This window comes from Nomascus leucogenys, chromosome 8 (genome assembly GCF_006542625.1).
Source record: "Nomascus leucogenys isolate Asia chromosome 8, Asia_NLE_v1, whole genome shotgun sequence".
In the NCBI taxonomy this organism is placed as follows: Eukaryota; Metazoa; Chordata; class Mammalia; order Primates; family Hylobatidae; genus Nomascus; species Nomascus leucogenys.
This window is the reverse complement of record NC_044388.1, coordinates 107,215,844-107,242,973: the sequence shown is the minus strand read 5'-3', so window position 1 is coordinate 107,242,973 and position 27,130 is coordinate 107,215,844. Positions and strand designations below refer to the sequence as shown.

The window sequence follows — 27,130 nt, the reverse complement described above, 5'->3', positions numbered from 1 at the left end:
AATCAAGACGTTGGTAAGTTTGTCTGGTTTATTTGCAGTCTGTAGAGATGATATCCCAATCCACGCACACTCCCATGCACACGCACACACATACTTCATCCATCTCAATTTGCCCGACACACCCTCCTCTGAGTCATAGGGACAAAGCCATACTTGGCAGTCCTCACGTTACTGGTTACATTAGATTTGGTCTTTCAGAAAGAAGATAGTTGAAGTCCCAAGAAGCTGAGCCCTTAGCCAGAGAAGTAAGAGTCCTAGAACCAAGAGCCACAACCTGAAATACATGCAGACTGCCCCCGCCCTCCTTCTAGGGACCACTCTTGAGACCCTCTCCTCCCAGGAGTTGAGTCCCAAGAAATGAAGGGACTCATGGGGTTTCCCAGGACGCACGAGCCCCCACCCCCATTCAATGAGAAAACCCTCTCTTCCACCATTTCCAGCAGCTGGGGCCACACCTGCTTGCTCTCCTCCCTTAAGGAGACTTCCTGCAGTCTTGTAGAACTGTGGAACTTACTGAAATAAGGCTGATTGGTTCTGCTTTCCTCTCTGAGTGAGGAACAGGGACACGGAATAGGATGGGTAGTCAAGGAAGGCTTTATCTTCCTCAAAGGTCCCAGCCTGCCCCAGAGAGGAGAGGCAGTGAGGAGGGGTGAGGACATCTAATGATCTTGGGGAAAATAAACAAAAAACGGGGCAGGGGAGGAGGTAGAAGTAGGATTTTCCATTTACAGGGAGGAATGTTTTGCTGGGGTTTAAACTTCAACTAGGCCTGTGTGCATTTGAAGCAGATCCTTGAGCTCAAGATCAGCCAGTCATGGCCAAATAACCTCATTCCTGAACTGGCTGAAACCAGTGGGTTAACCTAACCTGGCCATTTCCTCATGCCTTACCTGCTTTCCTCCCTCAATCTGCTATCAGAGATGACTAAGGAGCTGCAGGGAACCCACGTTGGCTCCAACCACCAAGACCTCCCAGTCCTGTCCACTTAATGTGTTGCAAAGGCTCTGACAAGACTCTCACCCAGTCTTGGGCCCAGCTAGGCCCCCCAGGACTGCAGGGAAGTCACCCCATACCTCCCCCTTCCTAACATTTATCTCATTGTCATTGTCTGGGTCTCACTTTCCTATTGGACTCTAAGTTCCATGAATCTGTCTGTTTCATTATTGGATTCTTAACTGTTGGCCTACAGCAAGTGCTTAATAAATATGTTCAGTGAATAACTGTCTAAGTCCTGAGCAGGTAGTGTAAGAGACTTCAGAACACAGGTGGGGTTAAGGCTGAACACCCTGATCAGCCAAGATGGGGCTGACTTTGACATCTTCTTGCTTGAATTACAAGAGGCAGCTTCAGAGGCCTGGTCTTTGCCCTAAGCCTGATGCTGACTTGAAGGCACGGGGGAGGGCGAATCCTGGACCAGGGTCTTCAGAGCAAGTGAAACCCTCTCCAAGTGTTGACCTAGGAGGTTGCCCCTTCCCAGCCCTTCCCTGTTCTCATAACTAACTAAGGCAGCCGACACTGGAGACGAGGTGTAGGCAGGGTCCCTGAACATCTGGGCCCCAGTCCAGGGCACCTCCCTCTGGAGATAAGCCTGACCTTGGGCAAGGCACTTAATCCCTGTGGGGCACCAGTCTCCTCACCTGTGATGTGAGAAGACTGGCCCAGCTACCCTCCAGGGTGCATTAGGGCTCTAAAATCCTGTGAGTCCATAAGAAAGGACACAGGTGACCCCAGTCCAATTCCCAAGCTCAAGGTTCGAGAGATCTGGGGAGAGATGAGTTAGACCGTGTATACTGCACATGCCAGGACAACATGGGAGGACGTAAAGCTTATAATAGGAGGTCAATAAATATCTGGTGAATGAATGAGTAAATGAATGAATTATGTGAGTAGGGTAGGAAGACAAATGAGGGAAGTAGAGTCAGGTTTCAAGCAGATTGGGGTCAGATGAGCAACATTGTATTTCTCAGTCTTGGCTTACCAGTGCTGCTGACTTTGCCGTGAGCATTTTACTCCTCATTCTCCCATCCTGGTCCCTTCAGTATCCTCCCTAAAAGGTGGAACAGCACTGAGCTGACCTTTCCTCCCAAAACCCCAGGCCTCACTTCTACCTCCGAAGCCCTCTGCTGCCCCAGTAAGGGACAGTAGGGCTGCACGCTGCCTCTCAGCTGCCTGCAAAGGTGTGGCCAGAGAGCAAGACCGGAGGGTTCCTTCTGGTACCTTCTTGAAGGGCTCACATTGCCAAGCTCCTTTCCTTCCCACCTTCACATCACTGAGGATGAGAAGAGGTGTGGAATGAGTGGGGATCAGCTGGGACAGCGGAGCCCTGAGTCGCTGTGTCCTGGGTGACACCAGAGCACTGGAACCATGGCACTGTCCAAGGAAACCTGAAAGAGGCCCTGCAGCCTTGGCCCTACTCCAAGGTCTTCTCAAAGTGGCCTGGGGTCCTCATCAGAGCCAGGTCAGTGAGCCTGAACTTGGTTTGGAGACTTTCTGAAAGGATGGAGAGTGCTGGTTCCAAGTGTGGGGAACACAGGCTGGAAGCCTCCCTGCCCTGGCCCTGCCCCCTCTAGTTTTTGGTTTGATGTCAGCCCTTCTGCACAGGGAGCAGGGAAGGAGGGAAGAAGAGAGGGAGGGGACCCAAGGCTCAGGATTCCCCAACCCAGAGCCCCTTTAAGGCAGATAATTTGTGCTTTACAAAGACATTGATGAAAACACAAACAAACCCTCAATGACCAAACAAATGAGAGAGAGAGAGATCACAGTGTGTCAAGAAGGGCAGCAAGATCAGGAGGGAGGTGTGGGGCGGGAAGGCTGGGGAGTCCGGGTGGGATCCTCAGGGCAGGCTAGCAATGTCCCTCTCTGGAGGGGGGCCAGCTGGCTTGGGGCTGCTCTCGTTGGCTTTTCCTTCAAACATCATGACTCTGGTTTGGAGATGGAGAAAAGAAAAAAAGAAAAACAAGATTAGGATCCTTCCCTCATCCAGGGAAAGATCATCCCAGCCTCATGTCAGCAGGATCCTTGACAGAATTTAAATCTGTTCTCCAGTGGGATCCTTGCAGAAGCCCAAGACAGCAGCTCCAAGGAAGGGGCTTCTAGTCCCATTTTACAGAGGAGAAAATGGAGGCGCAAAGTGGCGATGTGACTCCTCAGAACCACACAGGCGGTCCAGGGCAGAGGCTGGGTGTGACTCCAGGCTTCTGACTTCTAGGCCTTGCCCTTCCCTTAACCACACTGCCTGGAGGAGGCTGAGCCAGGCCGGGCCATGCCTCTGCGCAAAGATCTTCAAAAACCTGCCCACTGCTCTGAGTGGTGTCTGGGGAGTAGAGGGTAGGGGTTCAGTGTATAACCTCCAGGGCAACCGCCTGGATTCAAATGCCAGCCCTGCTACTTCCCAGCTGGGTGGCTCAAGCAAGACACTTGACCTCTCTGATCCTTGGTGTTTCTCCCTGGAAGTGGGGCACTAGAAGATCTGGCCAGATGGGACTGTGGGCTCGTGGGCCAGGTACTTAGTCTCTTTGGGCCTCAACAAGCTCCTTTGTAAAATGAGACAGGTCCATATTTTACATTCGTACTTTTAAAAAAGTGAATCTTATTTCATAAAAGCCACGTGAGTGTTATTTTCTGTTTTCTTCTTCTTTTTTTTTTTTTTTTTGAGACAGAGTTTCGCTCTTGTCACCCAGGCTGGAGTGCAATGGCATGATCTCTGCTCACTGCAACCTCCGCCTCCTAGGTTCAAGAGATTCTCCTGCCTCAGCCTCCCAAGTAGCTGGGATTACAGGCATGAGCCACCACACCCAGCTAATTTTTGTATTTTTAGTAGAGACGGGGTTTCACCATGTTGACCAGGCTGGTCTCAAACTCCTGACCTCAGGTGATCCACCTGCCTCAAAGTGCTAGGATTAAAGGCGTGAGCCACGGCTCCCGGCGGATTGTTATTTTCAGCTGTGACAAAAGACAATGAGACTGTCCAGGGCATTGCTCTAACGCTCTTCAGTGGGGCAGCACCCACAATGCGCTACCATGTAGTAAGTGTTTGCCATCAGCCACACATTAGGCTGGAATCTTCCTAAGTGTCATTTCACTAGCCCTCAGGACATCATAGAAGACATGATTATCACCCTTATTTTATAGATGAAGAAACTGAGACTCGCAGACCTAAGGTAACTTGCCCAGGGTCATTTTGGTAGCAAGTAATAGCATCAAGATGCAAACCCTACCTCCCTTTGGGGCCAGTTTTTGACTCTATTTTATGCTTACAACAACCCCGCGGGGGTAGTGGAGGTGCTTTACAAATGGGGAAACTGCCGGGCATGGTGGTTCACGCCTGTAATCCCAGCACTTTGGGAGGCCGAGGGGATGCTGATCACTTGGAAGTCAGGAGTTTGAGACCAACCTGGCCAACATGGTGAAACCCCATTTCTACTAAAAATACAAAAATTAGTTGGGTGTGGTGGTGCACACCTGTAATCCCAGCTACTCAGGAGGCTGAGGCAGGAGAATCGCTTGAGCCCAGGAGGTGGAGGTTGCAGTGAGCCGAGATCATGTCACTGCACTCCAACCTGGGTGACAGTGAGATCTCAAAAAAAAAAAAAAAAAAAAAAGAGGAAACTGAGGCTTAGAAAGTTTTGACAGATTTATCACCATTATCACCATCACCACCACCATCAACATCATCGCAGTTGCCACTTACTGAGTGCTGATTCTGCCTGACTCTGCTAAAGCTAATTTCCCCTGCAGGGTACATATTAATATGACTATTTGGGCTGGGCGTGGTGGCTCACGCCTATAATCCTAACATTTTGGGAGGCTGAGGTGGGCAGATTACCTGAGGTCTGGAGTTCGAGACTAGTCTGGCCAACATGGCAAAACTCCATCTCTACTAAAAATACAAAAATTAGCCAAGCATAGTGGCGCATGCCTGTAATCTCAGCTACTAGGGAGGCTGAGGCAGAAGAATCGCTTGAACCCAGGAGGCGGACATTGCAGTGAGCCAAGATCACGCCATTGCACTCCAGCCTGGGCAATAGAGTGAGACTCCATCTCAAAAAAAAAAAAAAAAAAAAAAAAAAAAAAAATTGACAGATAAGGAAATAAGGATCAGGAAAAGTAAGTACCTTGTCCAGCAGGTCGCACAATGAGTTACCTACTAGGTGGGGAATGGCTGAGGTGCCCAGAGCCAGGGGCCTCTCTGCCCAGGATGAGTTTGCCTTCAGAGGTCCCAGGGGAGGGAGGAGGTACTTACAGCTTGAGGACAGCCGACCGTTTCCCCAGCATCATGTTCACAAAGTCTCGGTAGGATATGGTGTCACTGACCCCTCCTGTCACCTCCGAGATCATCTTCTTCATCTCCAGGTGGGTCTTGGGGACACCAAGCTTCTCCATCATCCTCTTTAAAGACATCAGGTCTGCCGGAGGAAAAGCAGATCTGTTAAGTGGAGACGGGCCCCTGGGGCTTAGCGGGGAAGCTGGGAAAGCTCCACTCGGGCACCCCATGCCTAGAAGCGTGGCATCTGCACTCCTCCTCTAGGGAGGAGGAGCCCATCACGCCCCCCCTGCTCTCTTTGGAGGCCGTATAGGCTAGTGGTTAGTGACCTGGGCTTCTAGAGTCAGACGGGCTTGCACTGGCATCGAGCTCTGCTCTTCCTGGCTCTGGGATCTGGGGCACACTACTTAACCTCTCTGAACCCCTGCTCCCACCAATGGTGGAACGAGTGGATGGGATCATTCAGGGATCTCCGTGCAGGAAGCACCGGCCCAGAGCACTTTCTTCACACCATGACTATGGGCTCTGCTATTTCCTGCAGTTAGGGTGGGCTGGGTGCCCACTCTCCTGCTGCCCGGGGAGTTATGCCCAGTGTGGCAGGGTCAGGAAGTCAGGCATTGAAAGTCACTCTGCTGGGTGCCAAGTAGCAGGTGGCTTCTCCCCACGTGCCACTCCTGTCCTGCTGTCCTAGGGCTCTGCCCTGGCTGGAAGGGAGAGGACGCCAAAAATATCCTACAGAGCAGGAAAACCAACAAAAGAACAAAATTCAAGAAAAACAAGGGAGGCCCCAGAATGTCACTCCAGCCCGAGGTGGTGCTGTCTCTGACCGCCCTGCTCCCACCAAGATCTGAGGCAATTTCCTTTGGATTGTTCTTCAGTGAACAATGGGTCAGCAAAGGATGGCAGGAGAGGGCTGGGGTGGGGGCCGTGGGCCGTGGCGCAGCTAATGCTCCTCCTGGCAAGGAGGGCGGGACTGGGGCCAGGCCCAAAGGTGCCAGGATGTCCAGGCATTCAGAGAGAGCTGGGCAGCCTTCTCCAGGAAAGGGGGAAAGGGCTGTACACGCACTGCCAGACTCTGAAGTTGGCAGAACCTTTCTCGGGCAGTTCGGCAAGATGCTTCAAAAGCCTTTGACCCAGTGTCCCCTTCCTGAGATTTCCTCTACAGCAATAACCAGGGAGGTGAACAAGCACTCATGTACAAAGAGGTTCTTTACAGGATTATCAATAATAGTTAAAATTGGAAGGCATCCAAATGGTCCACACAAAGGCATCAGCTAAACAAATTAGAATCCATTCCTACAATGCAGCCATTAACTATATTTCAAAAGAAAAATCAGCTGGTGCCGTGGCTCACGCCTGTAATCCCAGCACTTTGGGAGGCCGAGGCAGGCGGATCACTTGAGGCCAGGAGTTTGAGACCAGCCTGGCCAACATGGTGAAACCCCGTCTCTACTAAAAATACAAAAATTAGCCGGGCGTGGTGGCGCGTGCCTGTAATCTCAGCTACTTGGGAGGCTGAGGCAGGGGAATCTCTTGAACCTGGGAGGCTGAGGATGCAGTGAGCCAAGATTGCGCCACTGTACTCCAGCCTGGGCAACAGAATGAGACTATGTCTCAAAAAAAGAAAGAAAAATCAATAATAAATCAAAATGCTCACCATTGTTTTATTTTACTTATTTTTTCTGGCCGTGCTGACCAATAGAAAGTTATTTTTTTCAAGGAGGCTCAAAAATTATATAAAACAGCTTTTGTGATTAGAATAAAGAGTGGAAGGCTAGAAACGGAAACGTTTGTAGCAGTTACTTCTGGGAGGTGGGGTTGTGGGTGATGCATTTTTGTCTTTTTATCTTGCTGTGTTTCCCCAATTTTTTTAATGATGAAAATGTGTTTATTTGATAAGCCAAAAAAAAAATTTTTTTTTTTTTTTGAGACTAAGTCTTGCTCTTGTTCCCTAGACTGGAGTGCAGTGGCACGATCTGGGCTCACTGCAACCTCCACCTCCTGGGTTGAAGCGATTCTCCTGCCTCAGCCTCCTGAGTAGCTGGGATTACAGGCATCTGCCACCACACCTGGCTAATTTTTGCATTTTTAGTAAAGATGGGGTTTCACCATGTTGCCCAGGCTGGTCTCGAACTCCTGATCTCAGGTGATCCGCCCGCCTTGGCCTCCCAAAGTGCTGGGATTACAGGCGTGAGACACTGTGCCCGGCCAAATTTTCTTTCTAAAGAAAAAAAAAATGATCAAAATATTCTAAAGGGAGAAGAAAAGACAGAGGACAGAGGAAGAGGAGTGGAAATGCCGGTGGCAGCATCAATCTGAGGCACAGGATGAAGTGGAAAAGGCGGAAACTCTTCAGAAACCAACAGCTGGGCCCTGGTTCACTGCCAGTGTTCCACGCAAGCAAGTCATTTCACCTTTCTTTTCGCTTTTTTTTTTGAGACAGAGTCTCGCTCTGTCACCCAGGCTGGAGTGCAGTGGCATAACCTTGGCTCACTGCAACCTCCGCCTCCTGGGTTCAAGCGATTCTCCTGCCTCAGCCTCCCGAGTAGCTGGGATTACAGGCACCCGCCACCACACCCAGCTAATTTTTGTATTTTTAGTAGAGACGGGGTTTCGTCATGTTGGCCATGCTGGTCTTGAACTCCTGGACTCAGGTGATCCCCACGTCTCGGCCTCCCAAAGTGCTGGGATTACAGGTGTGAGCCACCATGCCCAGCCCATTTCACCTTTCTGAGTCTTGCTTTCCTCATCTGTAAAATGGGGATAATTAAACCAGCCTTAACCACTTCTTTGCAGGTAAGGTCCAGGTATGGTCTCCTACCAGAATGTAATTACCAGTACCTGCACAGCAGGATGCAATAAGGAGAGAATCAACGTATATAAAACCACCTTGTCAACTGCCGAACGACATACAATGGAAAGACAGACTTCGGGGCCACTGAAATGCCAGCCAGGGGGCCCAGGGTCTGTCCACCCTGAGTGTCTCCAGTCCTGGGCAGGTGTGGCACCCTCTGTCCTGAGTCCCCGTAGCACCTGGGGTGGCAGGCTGAGGTGTGGGTGGGGAGGGAAGCAGTAGGGGATGAAAGGGTCTGGAGGAGTCTGAGGGCAGTGGTGCCAGGGCAGAAGGCAAGGGGCTGGGGCTGGCTCGGCGCAGCATATTCACCAGCCTTCAGGACTGGCCCATGCCCCTCACCCGCACAGAGGGTCCCTCAAACCCTCTACCCGCTTAACACCCTCCTCCCTAAACACACTCAAGGCCTCACTCACCAATCTCGCCTTCATTGTTCAGGTCAAACTCCATGTACTTCTCTGGAAATCACAGAGCAAAAACTAGCATTAATTTGGAAGCAGCGTCTCCCTGCGGGGACCCAATGGCTCCCTTGTGGGCAAATGACCGTGTCCTCAGGAGTCTGAACCACCTCCCGCACCCTACCAAGGGTCTTGACCTGAGTGCCCCATCCGCTGAGCCATGGCCTCTGGGGAAAGAGCTCATCCTGCCTGGACTACCCTCCTAGAGGTGCCAGGAGGGAAAGATGGCTGGGGGCCACTCTGACCCTCTTACCAGGAGGGCAGCTGCTTCCTCCTGGGTCCCCAGCAGCACGGACCAGCTGCATCTGAGTTAGTAGCAAAGTGACTAGATCTGATTCCCTGCCCCGGGATTCTGGCTCATGGGTGTGGAAGGACAGGGTGGGGGCAGGCATAGGTGTGCTTTTCAGCATCCCAGGCAGTTCTGATGGGCAACCCGGTGTGGGAACCACTGATTCAGGGGACGTGTGATTCTGAAACCAGGAAAAAGGCCTGCCCTAGCCCACAAAGTGGACATACAGTTTCCTGGGGTACACAGACCGTCACCCCAAACCTCACACACAGACTGAGTTATACTTCCCTGAGTCCAGGAAAACTTCTAGCAGTGAGGGAGGATGCTCGGAGCAGTGGGCTTGGTATGTTCTGATGGGAGTGGTGTGTCAAATGGACCGCGGGGCCTCTGCAGGTCACCCCTGCCCTGGCAGAGCGGGGCCCTCATGGTCCATCCTGCCCCACAAGCAGCCAGCAGAGAAAGCCGAGGCCCTCTCCTGCAGGCTGTGCTGCCCCCTCCCACTCGCTGCCTGCTGCAGCTCGCTGCCCCTCTGCCTGGAATGTTCTCCCAACTATTCTCACCGCCCTTCCTCATGGCTTCAGGGCACCCCACCCTTTCTTTTTCTTTTTTTTTTTTTAGAAGGAGTCTTGCTCCGTCTCACTTTGTCACACCAGCTGAAGTGTAGTGGCGTGATCTCAGGGGGGACACACAGTTCACCTAGGGCAGAGTTGAGACTTGAACCTATGTTAGTCTGGCTCCAAAGCCCCTGTTCTTAACCATTATGCTTTTTTTTTTTTTTGAGATGGAGTCTCATTCTGTCACCAAGGCTGGAATGCAGTGGCTCGATCTCAGCTCACTGCAACCTCTGCCTCCCAGGTTCAAGCAATCCTTCTGTCTTGGCCTCCCAAGTAGCTGGGATTACAGGCACCCACCACCACATACAGCTAATTTTTGGATTTTTAATAGAGACGGGGTTTCACCATGTTGGCCAGGCTGGTCTTGGACTCCCGACCTCAGGTGATCCACCCACCTCGGCCTCCCAAAGTGCTGGGATTACAGGTGTGAGCCACCGTGCCTGGCCTCCCCACCCTTTCTAAATTGCACCCCCTCCCACCGCTGAGCACTCCTGTCCTCCCTCCCTCATTTCTCACCAAAGCACCTACCACAGCCTGCTCACCTTGTATTTCCCGGCTCTCTGTTTAGTCTCCCACCACCTCTCACACCGCCCCCCAGCTAGAACACAGGCTTCCGGGGTGGGAGCTGCCTTGTACATTCACCATGGTGCCCCTGGCCTGGAATGGGCCTGGCACATGTACAGGTGCGCATTTGGAGAACAAATGAGTGAATGATGTAACTTCCTGTCTGGCCCAACATCCCAGTGAAGACAAGTAGAAAGTATGCCAGAGCCCTGAGACCCGTGCCTCCTCCCAGAACCACCCCTGGGGGTGGCCATGCTGGTATGCAGACAGAAGGAAATAGACTGCTCTCTTTTTCACAGCTCTCCTCCAGGTGGCTGGGATGGGGTGGGGTCAGGAGTGTCTTTTACTATTTCCCTTCTCTCTTCTTCATGTAAAAAGCATCATGGCATAACGGTTAAGAGCAGGGGCTCTGGAGCCAGACCGACATGAGTTCAAGTCCCAACTCTGCCCTAGGCGAGCTACGTGTCCCCATGCCAACAACCCCGCCCTTTGAGCCCGAGTTTCTCCATCTGTACATTAACAAGTGCACCATCTCCCTCCAGGCCGATTGGGGTGATGTGGGGAGCTCGCCACGCCGCGTGAGAAGTGCTTCACACAGGCCGACGTCCAACAAATGCCAGCTGTTATTAATATGATTAGCCCTAGATGTCCAGCCTAAGGACAACTGGAAGCGATTTGAGGAACACTTGGCCAAGTTCTTTGCCCCGGAGCTGGGAGGATGCTCACACTGCAAACACTTTGGAGGGGAATGCAACCTCCAGGATTTTTTCCATGACAGCCCAGGCTCAGCCCTGCGCCTAAGTGCCTCCCCTGGCAGGGAAGGTGGGTCTGCGCCGCCCCCTATGTGCCCGGCTCCTCTTCTTTCGAGGTGCTGGCTGGGAACCAAGCGCCAGGGCCCCAAACAGAGGGAGCTTTATGCTGCCCCTCTCCCCGCGCCGGCTCCCAGGCCCTGCTTTCTTTTCATCCTGTGCTGCCGGGTTTCAATGGGCAGAAACTCTGCCCCCCTGCCCCACTGCGGCGACACAAATGCCCATTCTCCGCAGGGGCTCCTGAGACACTCTGCTGGGGAGGGGGAGAGGCAAGGCTGGCTCACAAAGAGCTGATTGTGTGCGGGGCCCGGGAGTGACGGGGCCTGGGCAGCGGCGGACGGGAACCAGCCTGAGCCCTGTGGGCAGCGAGGGGAGACAGAGGGGCAGGGCCAGGACCGGGCTGCAGGCAAGGGGTGACGGGGCCTACAGGGGCAGGGAGGCAGGTGGAGGGGCCTCTCCCCACCTCTCAGGGGGTCCCTGTCTCCAAGCCTGCCAGGAGGAAGGGCATTCTGGACAAAACAGGGCCACAGCCTAGTCCTCTGGGGCTAAGGGGTCCTGTGTGCAAGGATGAGGGGCCAGCCCACCTCCCCTGGGAATAAATGCAGGGCAGCCTGCCCCGGCTTACCTTTGAAGGCTGTGAGCTTTTCTGGAAGGTTCTCTTCATCACTATACTTCTGGTCACAGAGAAACTCCTACAGAGGTGAGAGCACAGTGCTGAGCAAGGGATTGGGGACAGAAGTCACCCACACGTGGGCCCACTGTCCGGGTGCCTTCCCTCCTGTCAGGTAACCAGGTGTGACCAGACCCAGTTTGTCCCATGTTCACCCCGGCTTCCTGTCGCCCCTTGGAGGCAGATCTGCACCGTCCACCCTGTGGGTAGGAAGTTTGCCCAGCAGCTTGGGGAGGCCCCAGAGGGTTCACTATGGGTGACTAAGCCCTCCAGCCAGCAGCTGCATTACCAATGCTGGGACCCGTGCCCCTCCCCCAAGACACCCCAGCTTCAGATCCGAGAAGCTGTGAGCTCCAAAGGCAAGCCCCTGGTTCCATCATTAACTTCTTAGGAATGTGATCCTGAGCTCATTCATTCCTCCCTGCACTTTTTTTTTTTTAAGAAGCCTTGCTCTTGTCCCCCAGGCTGGTGTGCAATGGCGCGATCTCAGCTCACTGCAACCTCCACCTCCTAGGTTCAAGCGATTCTCCTGCCTCAGCCTCCCCAGTAGCTGGGATTACAGGCGCCTGCCACCATGCCCAGCTAATTTTTGTATTTTTAGTAGAGATGGGGTTTCACCATGTTGGCCAGGCTGGTCTCGAACTCCTGACCTCAGTTGATCCACCCACCTCAGACTCCCAAAGTGCTGGGATTCCAGGCGTGAGCCACTGCGCCTGGCCCTCCCCCACACTTTTATTGCCTTATCTACCAAATGAGAATCATGATCTGCTTCTTCAGTTTGTATAGGAATCCAGTGAGGCCAGGCGCGGTGGCTCATGCCTGTCATCCCAGCATTTTGGGAGGCCGAGGTGGGCTGATCACCTGAGGTCAGGGGCTCGAGACCAGCCTGGCCAACATAGTGAAATCCCATCTCTATAAAAATACAAAAATTAGTTGGGTGTAGTGGTGGGCACCTGTAATCCCAGCTACTTGGGAGGCTGAGGCAGGAGAATAGCTTAAACCTGGGAGGTGGAGGTTGCAGTGAGCTGAGATCGTGCCACTGTACTACAGCCTGGGTGACAGACGGAGACTCCGTCTTAAAAAAAAAAAAAAAAAGAAAAGAAAAAAGAAATCCAGTGACAGTGTGAATTCGTTGTCTCTGCTCTAATGGGAAAATGACTGTACACTTACCCTCTCACCTGTTTCCTCACCTGTAAAATGGGGGTTTTAATCTCTGGCCTGCCTTCCCTTCAGATGCTTGGAGAGACTCCAGTGAGTTCTTTCAGAACCAGATGGGCAGGGTGGGGAAGATTGGACACTAACAATGGCCTCCAGGGTGAAGCCCTTACCTATGTGATCTCTTCACATCTCCTGGGAGTCCCAAGAGGGAGCTATTATTATTATTATTTTGAAACACGGTCTTACTCTGTCATCCAGGCTGGAATGCAGTGATGCAATCTCAGCTCACTGTAACCTCCGCCTCCCGAGCTCAAGTGAGCCTCCCACCTCAGCCTCCTGAGTAGCTGGGACTACAGATGTGTGCCACACCATGGCTGGCTTATTTTCGTATTTTTTGTAGAAACAGAGTTTCACTTTGTTGCCCAGGCTGGTCCCAAACTCCTGGACTCAAGTGATCTGCCCACCTTGGCCTCCCAAAGTGCTGGGATTACAGGTGTGAGCCACGGCGCCCGGCCAGTAGCTACTATTGTTATACCCATTTTGCAGGTAAGCTTCAACTCGGCTCCATCTCATTTGGAGCCTGCATCCTTAGCCCCTACACTTAAAGGTGGGCAGATTGCAGGTGTTCATCTGGCCTGGTCTCTGACCTTACAGCAAAAAGCGACCAATGAGGGAACATTTGCCAGATACAGTGCCAGGTAACTTATGTACCTTGCGGCTAATCTTTCAGCAGCCCTGGAACCTGTATTCAGATAGGGAAGCACAGGCCATGTTCCCCTCCTACCACTCAAACTCTGCAAATAACCCCTCTTCTTTGGAGCTTCCATTCTTTTTTTTTTTTTTTTTTTTTTTGAGACAGAGTCTGGCTCTTGTCACCTAGGCTGGAGTCCAGTGGCACAATGTTGGCTCACTGCAACCTCTTCCTCTCAGGTTGAAATGATTCTTGTGCCTCAGCCTCCCAAGTAGCTGGGACTACAGGTGTGTGCCACCATGCTCGGCTAATTTTTGTATTTGTAGTAGAGACGGGGTTTTACCATGTTGGCCAGGCTGGTCTTGAACTCCTGGCCTCATGTGATCTGCCCACCTTGACCTCCCAAAGTGTTGGGATTACAGGCATGAGCCACCGAGCCCGGCCAGTGGACCTTCCATTCTTCATTACTGAGCTGACCGGACGTGGACATTGCTCCTCCATTCATTCATTCATTCATTCATTCACTCATTCAACATTCTGGAGGGACTCAGTACACACTGCACTGTGCTAGGCATCAAGGGAGCAGAGGAGACCATGGTGAATATGATAAGGTCCTTATCCTGAAATTATAGAAAGCTGGTGTTTAAAATGATGTGCAATGTCACCCACATTAATCACTTGACCTACTTCCTAATACATGACGGCCAAGTCTGTTCTTACATATCTCTTAGGACAGAGAACTCACTACCTTCCTAGTCTATTGTTGCAAACTCCTAAGAGGCTTCAAGTAGAATAGAGGATGATAAGAACTAACTGACTATAAAGCAATCTGGGTTTGGATCTCAGTCTCCCTTTTTACTAGCTATAAAATAGGTTCAATAGTACCCACTCCTTGGGCACTGGGCTCATAGGTCAGCTCTCAATGAGCAACAGATAAGATTATGAGTATGAGGCAGAATATGGCCTCTTCTGTGGCTCAAATTTCTCCACATTAACTCAGCACCCCTTGACCACAGGAGAAACCTACCTGGCAACAGGGCTTCCCTCACTAGGTTGGGAGAGGGGTCTGGCTGTCCTGTAGCTTTTGGTAAAACACTGGCTGTAGCAGAAACTGTACTATCTCACTAAATCCTCACAGCCACTATTATTCCCATTTTACAAGTTAAAACATGAGGACGAGAGGGGTTAAATACCACATCTAAAGTCCATAGGCAGGCCAAATGCAGTGAGCGGCTCACGTCTGTAATCCCAGCACTTTGGGAGGCCGAGGTGAGCAAATCACTTGAGGTCAGGAGTTCAATAACAGCCTGGCCAACATGGTGAAACCCTGTCTCTACTAAAAGCACAAAAATTGGCCAGGCGCGGTGGCTCACGCTTGTAATCCCAGCACTTTGGGAGGCCGAGGCAGGCGGATCACGAGGTCAGGAGATCGAGACCACGGTGAAACCCCGTCTCTACTAAAAATACAAAAAAATTAGCCGGGCGTAGTGGCGGGCGCCTGTAGTCCCAGCTACTCGGAGAGGCTGAGGCAGGAGAATGGCGTGAACCCGGGAGGCGGAGCTTGCAGTGAGCCGAGATTGCGCCACTGCACTCCAGCCTGGGCGACAAAGCAAGACTCCGTCTCAAAAAAAAAAAAAAAAAAAAAAAAAGCACAAAAATTAGCTGGGCATGGTGGCATGTGCCTGTAATCCCAGCTACTTGAGAGGCTGAGGCAGGAGAATCACTTGAACCTGGTAAGTGGAGGTTGCAGGGAGCCGAGATTGTGCCACTGCATTCCAGCCTGGGCCACAGACTCCATCTCAAAAAAAAAAAAAAAAAAGTTCACAGACAGCTAAGGAAGATTGGTTTCGAACCTGGGTCTATCTGACTCCAGGACCTGTGTCCTCCTGCACCTGGGCAGAAGGCAGTCCCAGGGCCTGTGGGGTCTTGCTGGCTTGGCCACAGCCTCACTCCAGGCCTCACTGCAATGCACTGGGCGCGTCCCTGCCTCTACTTAGCTGACGCTGGATCCTTCTTCGGCAGCCTGGGAGGCCGCCCTCCTCCTAGTTGGCTCTGTCGAGGACTTCCTTTCCTCTTGGCTCCCTCTCATAGCTCTTCGGCACTGCTCCCTCACCCCATCCTCCGCCCAAAAGGAGGACAATTAACTTTTGTCTGTGACTGTGAGCAAACCAGGCACCTCCCAGGGTCCCAGATCCCATATCTGCCCAGTGGAGGGATATATTAGATCAGTGATTCCCGGACTTTGGGGTCATGCAGACAAGAAACATTTTTAAAGGCGGGGCAGAGGGGCGCACTAATATACGAGTGCCAACTTTTTATTTTGCCAAGTAAAGACTTTTTAAACAATGACCATTGACTGTTGCCATGAGTTCAGAAAAGAACATTTCATAAAAGTAGGAAGTTCACCATCTCTGAATGTTTAAATGGAATCCATTCAGCCTAGGTCCAACTCACCACAATGACCCTGCATTTCCTTCACTTTACCAAGAACTAGAGAACCTTCCTGGGGAGGCACAAGAGCACCAACATCTGGGAACCTCTGGGGAGGGATTTGGAGGGCCTGTCCCAGCTCCTGGGCTCTGGTTGACCAGAAATCCTGCCTCAGCCTGGACCGACCAGCCCTAGAGATCCAGTTTTACTTGGGCCACTCTGTAGGTGGATGGGTGCAAGTGGAAGGACATGGTCCCTGGCCTTAGAGACAAATCGCACACAGACAGACACAGACCAACCAGGCAGGGATGAAGAGCAAGGCCACGTGCACAGCATGAATGGCAGCAGTGGTTGGGAAGATTGCTCTGGGCTGCACCCTGCACTAGCTGTGCACCCTTTCTGGAGTCCACAGATCTGCGTGGTTCTCTCCCTCACCTCCTTCAAGCCTTTGCTCAATGTCACCTTGTCTTTTTTGTTTTGTGAGACGGAGTCTCGCTCTGTCGCCAGGCTGGAGTGCGGTGGCGCAATCTCGGCTCACTGCAACTTCCGCCTCCCGAGTTCAAGCAATTCTCCTGCCTCAGCCTCCCGAGTAGCTGGGACTACAGGTGCACACCAACACGTCCAGCTAATTTTTGTTTTAGTAGAGATGCGGTTTCACCATACTGGGCAGGCCGGTCTCAAATTCCTGACCTCAGGTGATCCGACTGCCTGGGCCTCCCAAAGTCCTGGGATCACAGGCGTGAGCCGCCACACCCAGCCTCAATGTCACCTTCTCAATGCGGCTGGCCCTATTTATTCTTTGTTAGCACGATCACGGCTCACTGCAGCCTTGACCTGCCTGGGCTCAAACAATCCTCCCACCTCAGCCCTCCAGAGTAGCTAGGACTACAGATGTACGCCACCACACCCGGCTAATTTTTGTATTTTTTGTAGAGATGGGGTCTCCCTCCGTTGCCCAGGCTGGTCTTAAACTCCTGGCTCAAGTGATCTGCCTGCCTCGGCCTCCCAAAGTGCTAGGATTATAGGCGTGAGCCACCATGCCCAGCTCTGTCCACCCTGTTTTATACTGCTGCCTGCCCACTTTAGCTGCCCTGACTTCTAATCGCCCTTATCCAGCTCCGTAGGATGGGTCACCTCCAAACACGATTTCCACTGCCACTGCTTACTGAGGTTACTAAACCCTCTCTGCCTCCCCTGCTAGAATGTAGGTTCCGCATAGCAGATGCTCAATAAACACGTGCAGGATGAGTGAAGGAGTTGAGACTCAGGTTAACTAACTTGCCCAAAACGGCAGAGCCAGCAAGTGGCTGTGCTGGGAACATGAAATCCTCTGTAGCTGGGGCTCCCTCCCTGCACAGTACTGAGGAGGAAGTGGGTATCAGGGGGCACCTGGGAGGAGGCAGGGCCCCAGCCACAGGTTTAGTGTCGAAGTGCCCAGCATATAGTAGACACTCAATAAACATCTGTTGAGGAGCCCGAGGAGGGAGGATCACTTGAGGCCAGTAGTTTGAAGTCAGCCTGGGCAACACAGGGAGATCCCATCTCTACAAAAAATTAAAAAATTAGCTGGGTGTGGTGGTGCGTGCCTGTAGTCCCAGCTACTTGGGAGGCTGAGGCTGGAGGATCACTTGAATCCAGGAGGTGAAGGCTGCAATGAGCTTTGATTGCACCACTGCACTCCAGCCAGACCCTGTCTCTAAAAAAAAAAAAGCAGCAACAACAACAACAACAAAAAAATCTGTTGAATGAATGGACAGGCCTGCCATTCGGTCCAGTTACTTTCTCCATCCTCACCCCTGCAACGATCAAGCAGCTTTGCAAAAGTGTGTGCCCACGCGTGACAGACACTGGAGGGGCTTAGGGTTTGGAATCCTATTTTTCCTTAGAGCCAAAAATGACAAATGCAGCCCAGCATGGTGGTTCATGCCTGTAATCACAGCACTTCGAGAGGCCAAGGCAGGTGGATCACCTGAGGTCAGGAGTTTGAAACCAGCCTGGCCAACATGGTGAAACCCCGTCTCTACTAAAAACCACATGCACCTGTAATCCCAGCTATACTCGGGAGGCCGAGGCAGGAGAATTGTCTGAACCCGGAAGGTGCAGGTTGCAGTAAGCTGAGATCGCACCATTGCACTCCAGCCTGGGCCACACAGTGAGACTTTGTCTCAAAAAACAAAACAGAACAAAACATGACAAATGCTTGGGCCACAAGTGACCAGGGTGGGAGAAGCAGCTGAGCTGCTCATGCGTGGGCAGCCCTCACTGGCCTTGGGATTAGGGCAGCTGTGCTGACCATGCCTGGGCGGGGGGTTGGGGAGCCCAGCGGGCAGTGGCAGGAACAGGACTCCACCAGCCAGGCTGCCATGCCCGCTCCACCTCTGAGCTTTGGATTCTTGGTTCCTGCTCATGTACCACCCACAGCTCCCTCCCTGCAGGCATCCTCCCCCAGTCCCTGCCCAAGGCACAGGTACCCTGTCTTTCCAGGACCCCTGGCTGCCCTGACCCTGGGTCCATAGGCAGAGGAGACAGAGATAGAAGCCATCCCAGGTGTTTGGAAGAAAAGCAAATAAAGGAAAAAAAAGGGCAGACTGGAGCCAGAATGCCTGAGTTTGAATCCACTTCATGGCTGCATGAATTTTTTTTTTTTTTTTTGAGACAGAGTCTCACTCTGTTGCCCAGGCTGGAGTGCAGTGGCGCAATCACAGCCCACTGCAACCTCAACCTTCTGGGTCCAAGCAGTCCGCCCATCTCAGCATCCCAAAGTGCTGGGATTACAAGCATGAGCCACTGCACCCGGCCACCAAATACTAAATAAATGTTAGCAATTTGTTATTTTTTTCTAAAATTTATGCCCATACAATTAGCTTATAACCGCCATAGACCCTCACAGACTATTTAGCAGATTAGGAAGGAGACCCTCCCCGTGGAGTAGGCCAGTTATGATTTCTCTCTCTTCTTTCCAGGTGTCCGCATTTGACAGATGGGACAACTGAGGCCCAGAGAGGTTGCGCAACTTGCTCAGGATGCCAAGTTTTAGCAATTCAAGGTCTACGCCTGCCCCAAACAAGAAGTAGCCTGGCTGCAGGTTTCTGGGCAAAGAAAGTCAATACTGGGAGTTACCTTTCCTCTTCAGCAGCTGCAGGAGGTCATTCCGGAGGCCAGGGAACCACTCTATAGCCCTCCAGGGAGATGGGGGGTGGGGGGGCGGGTAGGCGGTTTATTCTATCCCCTATCCTCCTCACACAATCTCACCCACTGTCCCCAAAGACAAATTTTCCCTGCTGCAGAAAGTGCTGGGGTGGGGGAGCAGGTGTGAGAGGCGCAGGGGGCCTCTGGGCCCTGAAAGTGGCTATTGACATGCAGAGGGGCAGGCCTGGAGGCCACAGTGGCCTGATCAGTCCCTAGCAAAGGGCCAGGAAATGCAAGCGGGCAGGAGCTGGGGGTGACGCACAGGCAGCTGAGCCCACTTCTCAGTCCCCGGGGACCAGAGCATCCAAGGGTGGGGCCTGGGAGGTGGCAGAGCTGTTAAAATATCCACCCAGCCACAGAACCAGGAGGGACTCCTCACAGCATTCAGCTTGCCCTCCTTGTTCAATAGCTGGGGAAACCGAGGTGCCGGAAGGGACGGGCCTTGCCCGAGGTCACAACAGTTGAAAGCGTCACATCATCTCTCTGAGCACAGGGTGTGTAGGACATAGGGGACAGCTTGCCAGGGTTGCAATTCCAGCTCTAGCACTTACTAGCTCTGTGGCTCTGGGCAGGGCAACTTTACTTGTTTACCACTCTAGGCCTCAGTCTCTTCATCTATAAAGTGGGCTTATCTATCACATGGGATCATAATGATACGTAGAACCTCCTCACTGAGTTGCTGTAAGGAATTTTGTTTTTCAGGGTCTTGCTCCGTTCCCAAGCCTAAAGTGCACTGGCACGAACTGCAGGATCACTGCAGCCTCAACCTCACAGACTCAAGCTATCCTCCTGCCTTGGTGCCTGGCCTGCGGTAAGGATTAAACGAGCTAATTGCACAGAAGGAGCCTGGCTCCTAGTACACTTGCTAAGTGTTCAAAATTATTCTTATGTCTTAGGATTATCCAAACTCAAGCCACATCGAGAGGCAGGTGTGTGCGGGGGAAGGGCAGGGAAAGAACATCACCCACCGACCACTCTGTGCTCCTCCGTGATGCCCTGAAGTCCTCGTGGCAAGCCTTGGCCCACTGGCCATCCCTCAAGGGCAAGTTTTGCTTTGTCCTCAGCCCCCGGCTGACCTGGCAGTGATGGGCCATCCAACCTGCCTGAATCCTCCCATCTCAGTCCCCAATAGCACCTGTTCACTGCTGCCTTTCCTGGTCACCTACAGCCTCTGATGCTCACCAGAGTCCCCCAAGCCCATCCCAGCCTCCAGCGAGGCCCCCAAGTGCTATGCCCAGGAGAGGCTGTTTCCAAACCCATCAGAAGCTGGCAGCCCCTGCCGTGCCTGGCCTCAGAAGCCCTCCCGCCTGCCTGCTCCTCGCTGACTTAACTCTCTTTCTGGGCTGGTACCTCTAGCACCTTCTGGCGAACCCTTGCTCCTGGCCCTCCAGGCTTGTCTTTCTGTATCAGCTGCAGCAGAATTTTGGGGTGGGCGGATATCACCATCTTGGAGGCCATCCAAGGGGCTGGTGGCTCAGGCCTTGGACAAGAACTCCAAGGACAGGAAGCACCATGCCAGGGCGTGGGGCCTCTGACGCAGCCCACAGGCTCTTAAAGGGCCAGGGCCAGGCCACAAGTGGTGCTGGCACCTGGCGAGTAGCAGGAGCCTGTAATGTGCACCCACAAGGACAGCGGGTTCACATTCCCCACTGCAGCCCTGGGCCTCATTCAGATGCCGCATCCTCGCCAACAGATGGGGCAGCTAAAGAAAAACTCCCAAGCAGCTACGCAAGAAAGCACACCCTGCAGAAATTCCATCTCCAGCTTCCTGTGACACGGCCACACCAAGGTCATAACTGGTTGGACCTGCAGGGGACACTGAATCCTCAGAGGCTCATGTGGCCACTTATCACCATCTCCCTTATAATATATTAAGGAAGAGCAAGAGAGATGGGTGCCCAGCGATGCCAGCTGCACACATTCACCTGGGCAGGGACAGAGTGGCACTGCCAGGTACACAGGAAAAAAGACACGCCTGCATACTTGCCTGGGTCAGGTCTCAGAGGCCCCCCATTGCTGGGGGAAGGGCAGGGGATATATACACCCCTGGGCAGAGATACCCAGCCTACCCTGCCCAGCTGCCTTCCCAGTGCAGATGACATGTGGCTTCTGAAAAAAACATCAGGGGCCAGGCGCAGTGGCTCAATTCCTGCAATCCCAGCACTTTGGGAGGCCAAGGCATGTGGATCACTTGAGGTCAGGAGTTCGAGACCAGCCTGGCCAACATGGTGAAACCCTGTCTCTACTAAAAATACAAAAATTAGCCGTGGTGGCGGGCACCTGTAATCCCAGCTACTCGGGAGGCTGTAGCAGGGGAATCGCTTGAACCCGGGAGGCAGAGGTTGCAGTGAGCCGAGATCATGCCACTGCACTCCAGCCTAGGCGACAGAGTGAGACTCCGTCTCAAAACGAAAAACAACAAAACAAAACAAAAAAACCATCAGGTACCTAAATGTGACAGGGAACGCTGAGTGCCCCTTCATTTGACCCAGGAGGACTCAACCATTGGGACAGTAGCCAGAGATCCTTATCGACATAAGCAAGAGAGGCCTGTGTCATAGCTAGGCTGCAGCCAACTGGTGACAGGGGCCAGGGTGACTGGGTTTGAATCGAGATATGCCACTTCCTGGCTGGGTGACCTTGCAGGTGACTTCATCTAGCTGAACCTCTGTTTCCTCATCTCTAAAATGGGAGTCATGGCCGGGCACAGTGATGCATGCTTGTAATCTCAGCACTCTGGGAGGCCAAGGTGGGCAGATTGCTTAAGCTCAGGAGTTCGAGACCAGCCTGGGCAACATGGTGAAACCTTGTCTCCACAAAAAAAAAAAAAAAATTAGCTTGGCATGGTGGTGCACGCCTATAGTCCCAGCTACTCAGGAGGCTGAGGTGCAAGGATCACCTAAGCCCAGGAGGTCAAGACTGCAGTGAGCCAATATCACACCACTGCACTTCAGCCTGGGCAACCCAGTGAGACCCTGTCTCAAAAAAAAAAAAAAAAAAAGGAATCATGATAATCCTCATCCCATGGGGCTGTCTGCAGATTCTCACTGTGCATCTATCTGCTGGGGTGCCCTGTTGCGGGCTCAGCGAGATGATGAATGTCCATCTGTGGGCATGGAGCACAGCCACAGCTCCTTACTGTGTTGAAGAGCTCGCCTGTGGGCCAGGTGCAGTGGCTCACACCTGTAATCCCAGCACTTTAGGAGGCCAAGGGGGGCGGATCAAGAGGTCAGGGGTGAGACCAGCCTGACCAGTATGGTGAAACCTCATCTCTACTGAAAATACAAAAATTAGCCGGGCGTGGTGGTGTGCGCCTATAGTTCCAGCTACTTGGGAGGCTGAGGCAGGAGAATCGCTTAAACTCGGGAGGTGGAGGTTGCAGGGAGCTGAGATCACGCCACTGCACTCCGCCCTGGGTGAGAGAGTGAGACTCCGTCTCAAAAACAAAAAACAAAAAACAAACAAAAAAAACAACAAAAAAACACCTCGCCTGCTAGCCAGCTCATGTGGCAGCCCTTGCTGTCCCCTGAGCGCCTCCTGCTAAGTCCCAGGGCACAGCCACCCTGAGGGGCAGCCCCCCCCCAGCCCCACTGCTTCTCTCTGTCCCTGTGGGAAGCTGGAGAAAATCTCTCCCGTTGCCATATAAGGCCATGCCTGGCTGGCCTGGGGTCACCAACCATGCCATCAGGGCTCGGGGAATGCCAGCTATGTAGGGGGAGTAGGAGGTGCTGGCCAGTTCTGCCCACTCCAGTAGTGCTGCTATGTACACACGTGCGTGCACACACAAACACACAGCGCATGGAGCTGGGGGCAGGCACCCAGCAGGAGGCCCAGCCAAGCTGAGCGATTGAGAAAATAGGCCGGGTTCAAGTCGAGGCTGTTTAAACCCAGACAGTTTAGCCAGCCTCTATGAGTCTCGTTTTCTCAAAAATGGGAACAACACTCTCTGGGTTAGAGTGAGCATTCGCAAGATAATGCCTGCAGTGCACCTGGCACAGGACAGGCACATACCAAGTGTTCAGAAAACAACAGCAAAAACTAAAGTGAAACCAAAAAGAGGTGCATTTTCATACGGCTCCCCCACCTCCCTTCCTCTACCAGGAACTCTAGGCCCATTAGAGTCTCCTATTTTTATTCTTGAATCCCTTATAATAACAATAGCTAAGGCAGGGTATGGGGGGCACATGCCTGTAGTCCCAGCTACTTGAGAGGATGAGATGGGAAGATTGCTTGAGCTGGGGAGGTAGAGGCTGAAATGAGCCGAGATTGGGCCACTGCACCCCAGCCTGGGCAACAGAGTGAGACCCTGCCTCTGTTAACAACAGCAACAACAAAAAGCTAAATTTGGGAGGGGTGGGGTGGCTCATGCCTGTAATCCTAGCACTTTGGAAGGCTGAGGCAGGCAGATCACCCGAGGTCAGGAGTTCGAGACCAGCCTGACCAACATGGTGAAACCCTGTCTCTACTAAAAATACAAAAATTAGCTGGGTGTGGTGGCAAGCACCTGTAGTCCCAGTTACTCGGGAGGCTGAGGCGAAAGAATCGCTTGAACCCGAGAGGCGGAGGTTGCAGTGAACTGAGATCATGCCACTGCACTCCAGCCTGGGTGACAGAGTGAGTCTCTGTCTAAAAAAAAAAAGCTAAGGCTGAGCTACCCTGCCCCTCTGGAAGCTGGCCTACACGAAGGGAGGAGAAAGGCCCCAAAGGGAACTAGGTATTGGCCCAGAGAAGCCCCTAGATCTGCCAGCCAAGCTGGTCTATGCCCCAGGCAGCAGCCATGGCAGTGCCCAAGCTGCCTGGCACAGAAGCAGCGACTCCGGCAGTGAATCCTGGGCTTAGCCCAGGCCCCCAGAATCCACACTCCAGTGGGGCAGTGAAGCTGCACCCCAAAGGAAGGCAGTCCGGGCTGCCAGCACAATTCCGCCTAAAATCCACCTAGCTCAGGGTCTCTCCACTGCCCCCATGGCCATGGGTGAACCAATTCAGACTCTCACACGGAGCGACTCCCCCACAGTCTGCAAAGAGCTTCCATCCACTTCCATCGGTTAATTGTTGCAGGGACTCCAGAGGGAGCAGAGATCCCTGCTCCCATTTCAGGCTGGGGAAGACAAGGTTCTGCTGGGCTGAGCAACCAGCATGAGCCAGGGCGGAGTATCTTCCACTCCCTGCACCTTGAGGCCATGAACAAAGAAACTGTCCTGATAACTATCAGGACCGCAGCCAGCTCTCCTGGGTGCTTTACATAGATTGCCTCACTGAAAAAATCACAACCATTATCTTTTTTTTTTTTTTTTTTTTTTTTTGAGATGGAGTCTCACTCTGTCACCCAGGCTGGAGTGCAGTGGCGCGATCTCGGCTCACTGCAACCTCCGCCCCCCAGGTTCAAGCAATTCTCCTGCCTCAGCCTCCTGAGTAGTTGGGATTACAGGCGCGCTGTAATTTTTGTACTTTCAGTAGAGATGGGGTTTCACCATCTTGCCCAGGCTGGTCTTGAACTCCTGAGCTCATGATCCACCCACCTCGGCCTCCCAAAGTGCTGGGATTACAGGCGTGAGCCACCACGTCCGGCCTCAACCATTATCTTTTTGGAGAAGGAGGCTCAGAGAGGTGAGTGGCTTGCCCAGAGTCACAGATCAGTGCTTGCGGGTACCTCATGACTAAACTGGTGGGGCCACCTTGCTTCACTGTGGTGAAGCAGCTCAAGCTTCCCGTGTGATCCTGGTGCCTCCTTCCTACAGGGCCCCAGATCCTGGGCCTCAGCAGCCCTACAGCGGTGGGTCTCAGTACAGCATCTTGGCAGGGGAAGGATGCTGGGCTGCAAGCTCTGTCGCTGGCTTCTGTGTGGCCTTGGGTCAGCTGCTTGCCCTCTCTGGGCGCTGTCCTGAGGTGGTTAGACCACAGCTCCTTCCTGCTCACTTTCCCTAGTCCCAGTGCTGCCCAGATCAGCCCCTGATAGCTGTAAGTCCCTCCTCTTTCTAAGTCAAGCTAGTCAGCTTCCCAAAACAACCCTGGAGCCGCCCCCTACCCTCTACCCACCTCCCCAAGGGCGAGGTTGGCCCTGCCCTCTCAGCTCTTCTGGCTTGTCCAACCACAGTCACCTCACCCCCATCTCCAGCTGCCTGTGGCTCAGGGTCCCGCTGGCTGTGGGTGGATCCACCCAGCTCAGAACCCGCCTGGCCAAGTGACCCAGGGAGCTATATGAGGTCGGGGTCCCAGGCTTCTGTCCAGACGGCTAGAGCAGCCAAGCCCCAGGCTGAACTGGGAAGGAGCCCAGCAGGGATCCAAGACCCCTGAGCACCCCAGCCAGATGTCCAGGCAACCTTCCAGCTGTGCTCAAGATGCCCCCGGGAAGCAGGGTGAGGGTGGCGGTGAGGAGGCCGGAGCTTACCTGGAGGGGGAACCCTGAGGTCCCCAAAGCCCTGTAGCTGGGGACCGAATGGGAGTCTTGTAGCCAGTGGACGGAAAACAGACAGGGTGCCTACATCCAAGCAGTCCAAGAAAACCAAGGGGGAATCGAGGCTGCACACTGCTGGCAAGAGGCAATACCACAACCGGCCCCCAGGCTTGGACCCGCCTACCACAGCCTTCGCGGGCTCTGGGGACCTCACCAGTGGCCCACTTCCAGATTCTCGGCTGGGCTTAGACCCTGGGTGTCCAGGGGACCAGAGGAGCCCGCAAGGGGAATGCCAAGCCTTGTTTCAGCGGGCGTGCCTCTGCCACCAGTTAAGAAGGAAACTGGGAGACATCCACCTCAGGAAATAATGCTAGTTCTGTGAGTGCTTCCTGAATGCTGGGTGCTGGGGCATGCAGGCGACGTGCCTTCCCTCTCTGAGCCTGCACAATGCCCTGCTTGGAGATGAGAGGCCCTTTGCTGAGGACCACAGAGTTGGCACACGGTGGAGGCCGGATCTGAGCCCAGGTCTTGCCGAACTTTAAAGCCACTGGCTGTGCTGCCTTTGAGCTTTGGCCAACCCAGACAGGTCCTGATATCGTTCCTTATCTTCTAGAATCTACGCAAATTTATGGAGCTCTCACTGGATGCCTGGCAACAACAGGAAGGATTTCTTTCAAGAAATCCACCAGGACCAGCAAGAAAAGCATGGAGTCCCTTAAGGCAACCTTTCCTGAAAGTTGGAGTGAAGAGGAGTGGTGTGTTTGAAGGAGCCGGGAGGCGGGAGACAACAGGGAAGCCCATCAGTCTTCTATTTGTACTTTTGAATCCCTTATAACAACAATAGCTAAGGCCAGGCGTAGGGGCACAGGCCTGTAGTCCCAGCTACTCGGGAGGATGAGGAGGGAGGACCGTTTGAATCCCAAAGGTGGAGGCTGCCATGAGCTGAGATTGGGCCACTGCACTCCAGCCTGGGCGACAGACCAGCAAATGACCCGGAGCCTGTGTTCTGAGCTGGAGAGATCACTGGCCTGGGGCCCTTCTCGCGCCAAATCCTTGGGCTGTTCCCAAGCGGGCTTGCGGGGAGCCACGAGCCGGCTGGCATCCGAGCTCCTGACCCGGCCCCACCTCCCCAGTCCCCTGTTGCAAGAATAACAACTTGCAACCCGAGACACCGGGACGGAGGCGGGAGGCGGAGGCGGACCTACCTGGAGGCGACGGGGCTGGGGGCGGAGGGAGGCACCTGAGGGAAGCCCGGGGGAAGTGAAGGAAGAGGGTAGATCTGGAGGCGGGCACGGCCTCGCGGACGGAGGTGGCACCCGCGCAGCGCGCGACTCGGGACTCGCGTGCTGCCCTGGACGTGGGGCTTACCCGGTTGATCTCGGCCAGCCTCCTCTCCTGCCGAGCTTTGAGCAAGCCGAACGCCTTCCCTCCTGGAGGAGACAAAGAGGCGGCCTGGGAAGCGGGGTCCTCTCCGGGCCACGCGCCCCCGTCCCCGCCCGCTTCCCGCGCGCGGTGGACCCCGCGGTCCGCCACGCGCGCACAGGTGGCGGCCCGGGGACGGCGGCGCCTACCTTGAAACCTGTTGCTAAGCGCGCCCGACATAGCGAGCGCGGGGGTCCCGCCGGCTCCAGGCTTCGCGGACGCGGCGAGGGACGAAGAGGAGGCACAGGCGCCTGGTCCGAGCTCCGGCTGGCTGCGTGTGGCCGCGGGACCGAGGGGCGGAGGGACGGCGCGGGCGGCCGACACACCC

General features: G+C 53.7%; 1 protein-coding gene across 3 annotated transcripts; it reads right to left on the bottom strand.

Annotated features, from left to right (window-relative positions):
- Window positions 1–13: 13 nt before the first annotated feature.
- Window positions 14–27,130, bottom strand: AIF1L (allograft inflammatory factor 1 like). Of its 3 annotated transcripts, none has more exons than XR_004031453.1 (7): window positions 26,952–27,130; window positions 26,749–26,810; window positions 11,474–11,540; window positions 8,531–8,572; window positions 5,243–5,405; window positions 1,979–2,921; window positions 14–1,761 (listed from the first exon to the last, which is right to left on the bottom strand). XR_004031453.1 is itself a non-coding variant. In XM_003276755.3 (6 exons), exons 1-6 carry the CDS (start codon window positions 26,980–26,982, stop codon window positions 2,834–2,836), a joined length of 453 nt encoding a protein of 150 aa, XP_003276803.1. In that variant the 5' UTR covers window positions 26,983–27,130; the 3' UTR covers window positions 15–2,833. The 3 variants fall into 3 exon arrangements, 1 of the variants encoding a protein (XP_003276803.1); XR_004031454.1 differs by having other exon boundaries at window positions 15–618; window positions 1,638–2,921; XM_003276755.3 differs by having other exon boundaries at window positions 15–2,921.

Coding starts and splice junctions, on each gene's coding strand:
- AIF1L (XM_003276755.3), bottom strand. CDS start 26,982: ATGTCGGGCGCGCTTAGCAACAGGTTTCAAG. Junction 8,573..11,473: donor AAAGCTCACAGCCTTCAAAG/GTAAGCCGGGGC, acceptor TGTGATTTCCAG/AGAAGTACATGGAGTTTGAC. Junction 5,406..8,530: donor GAACAATGAAGGCGAGATTG/GTGAGTGAGGCC, acceptor TTCCTCCGGCAG/ACCTGATGTCTTTAAAGAGG.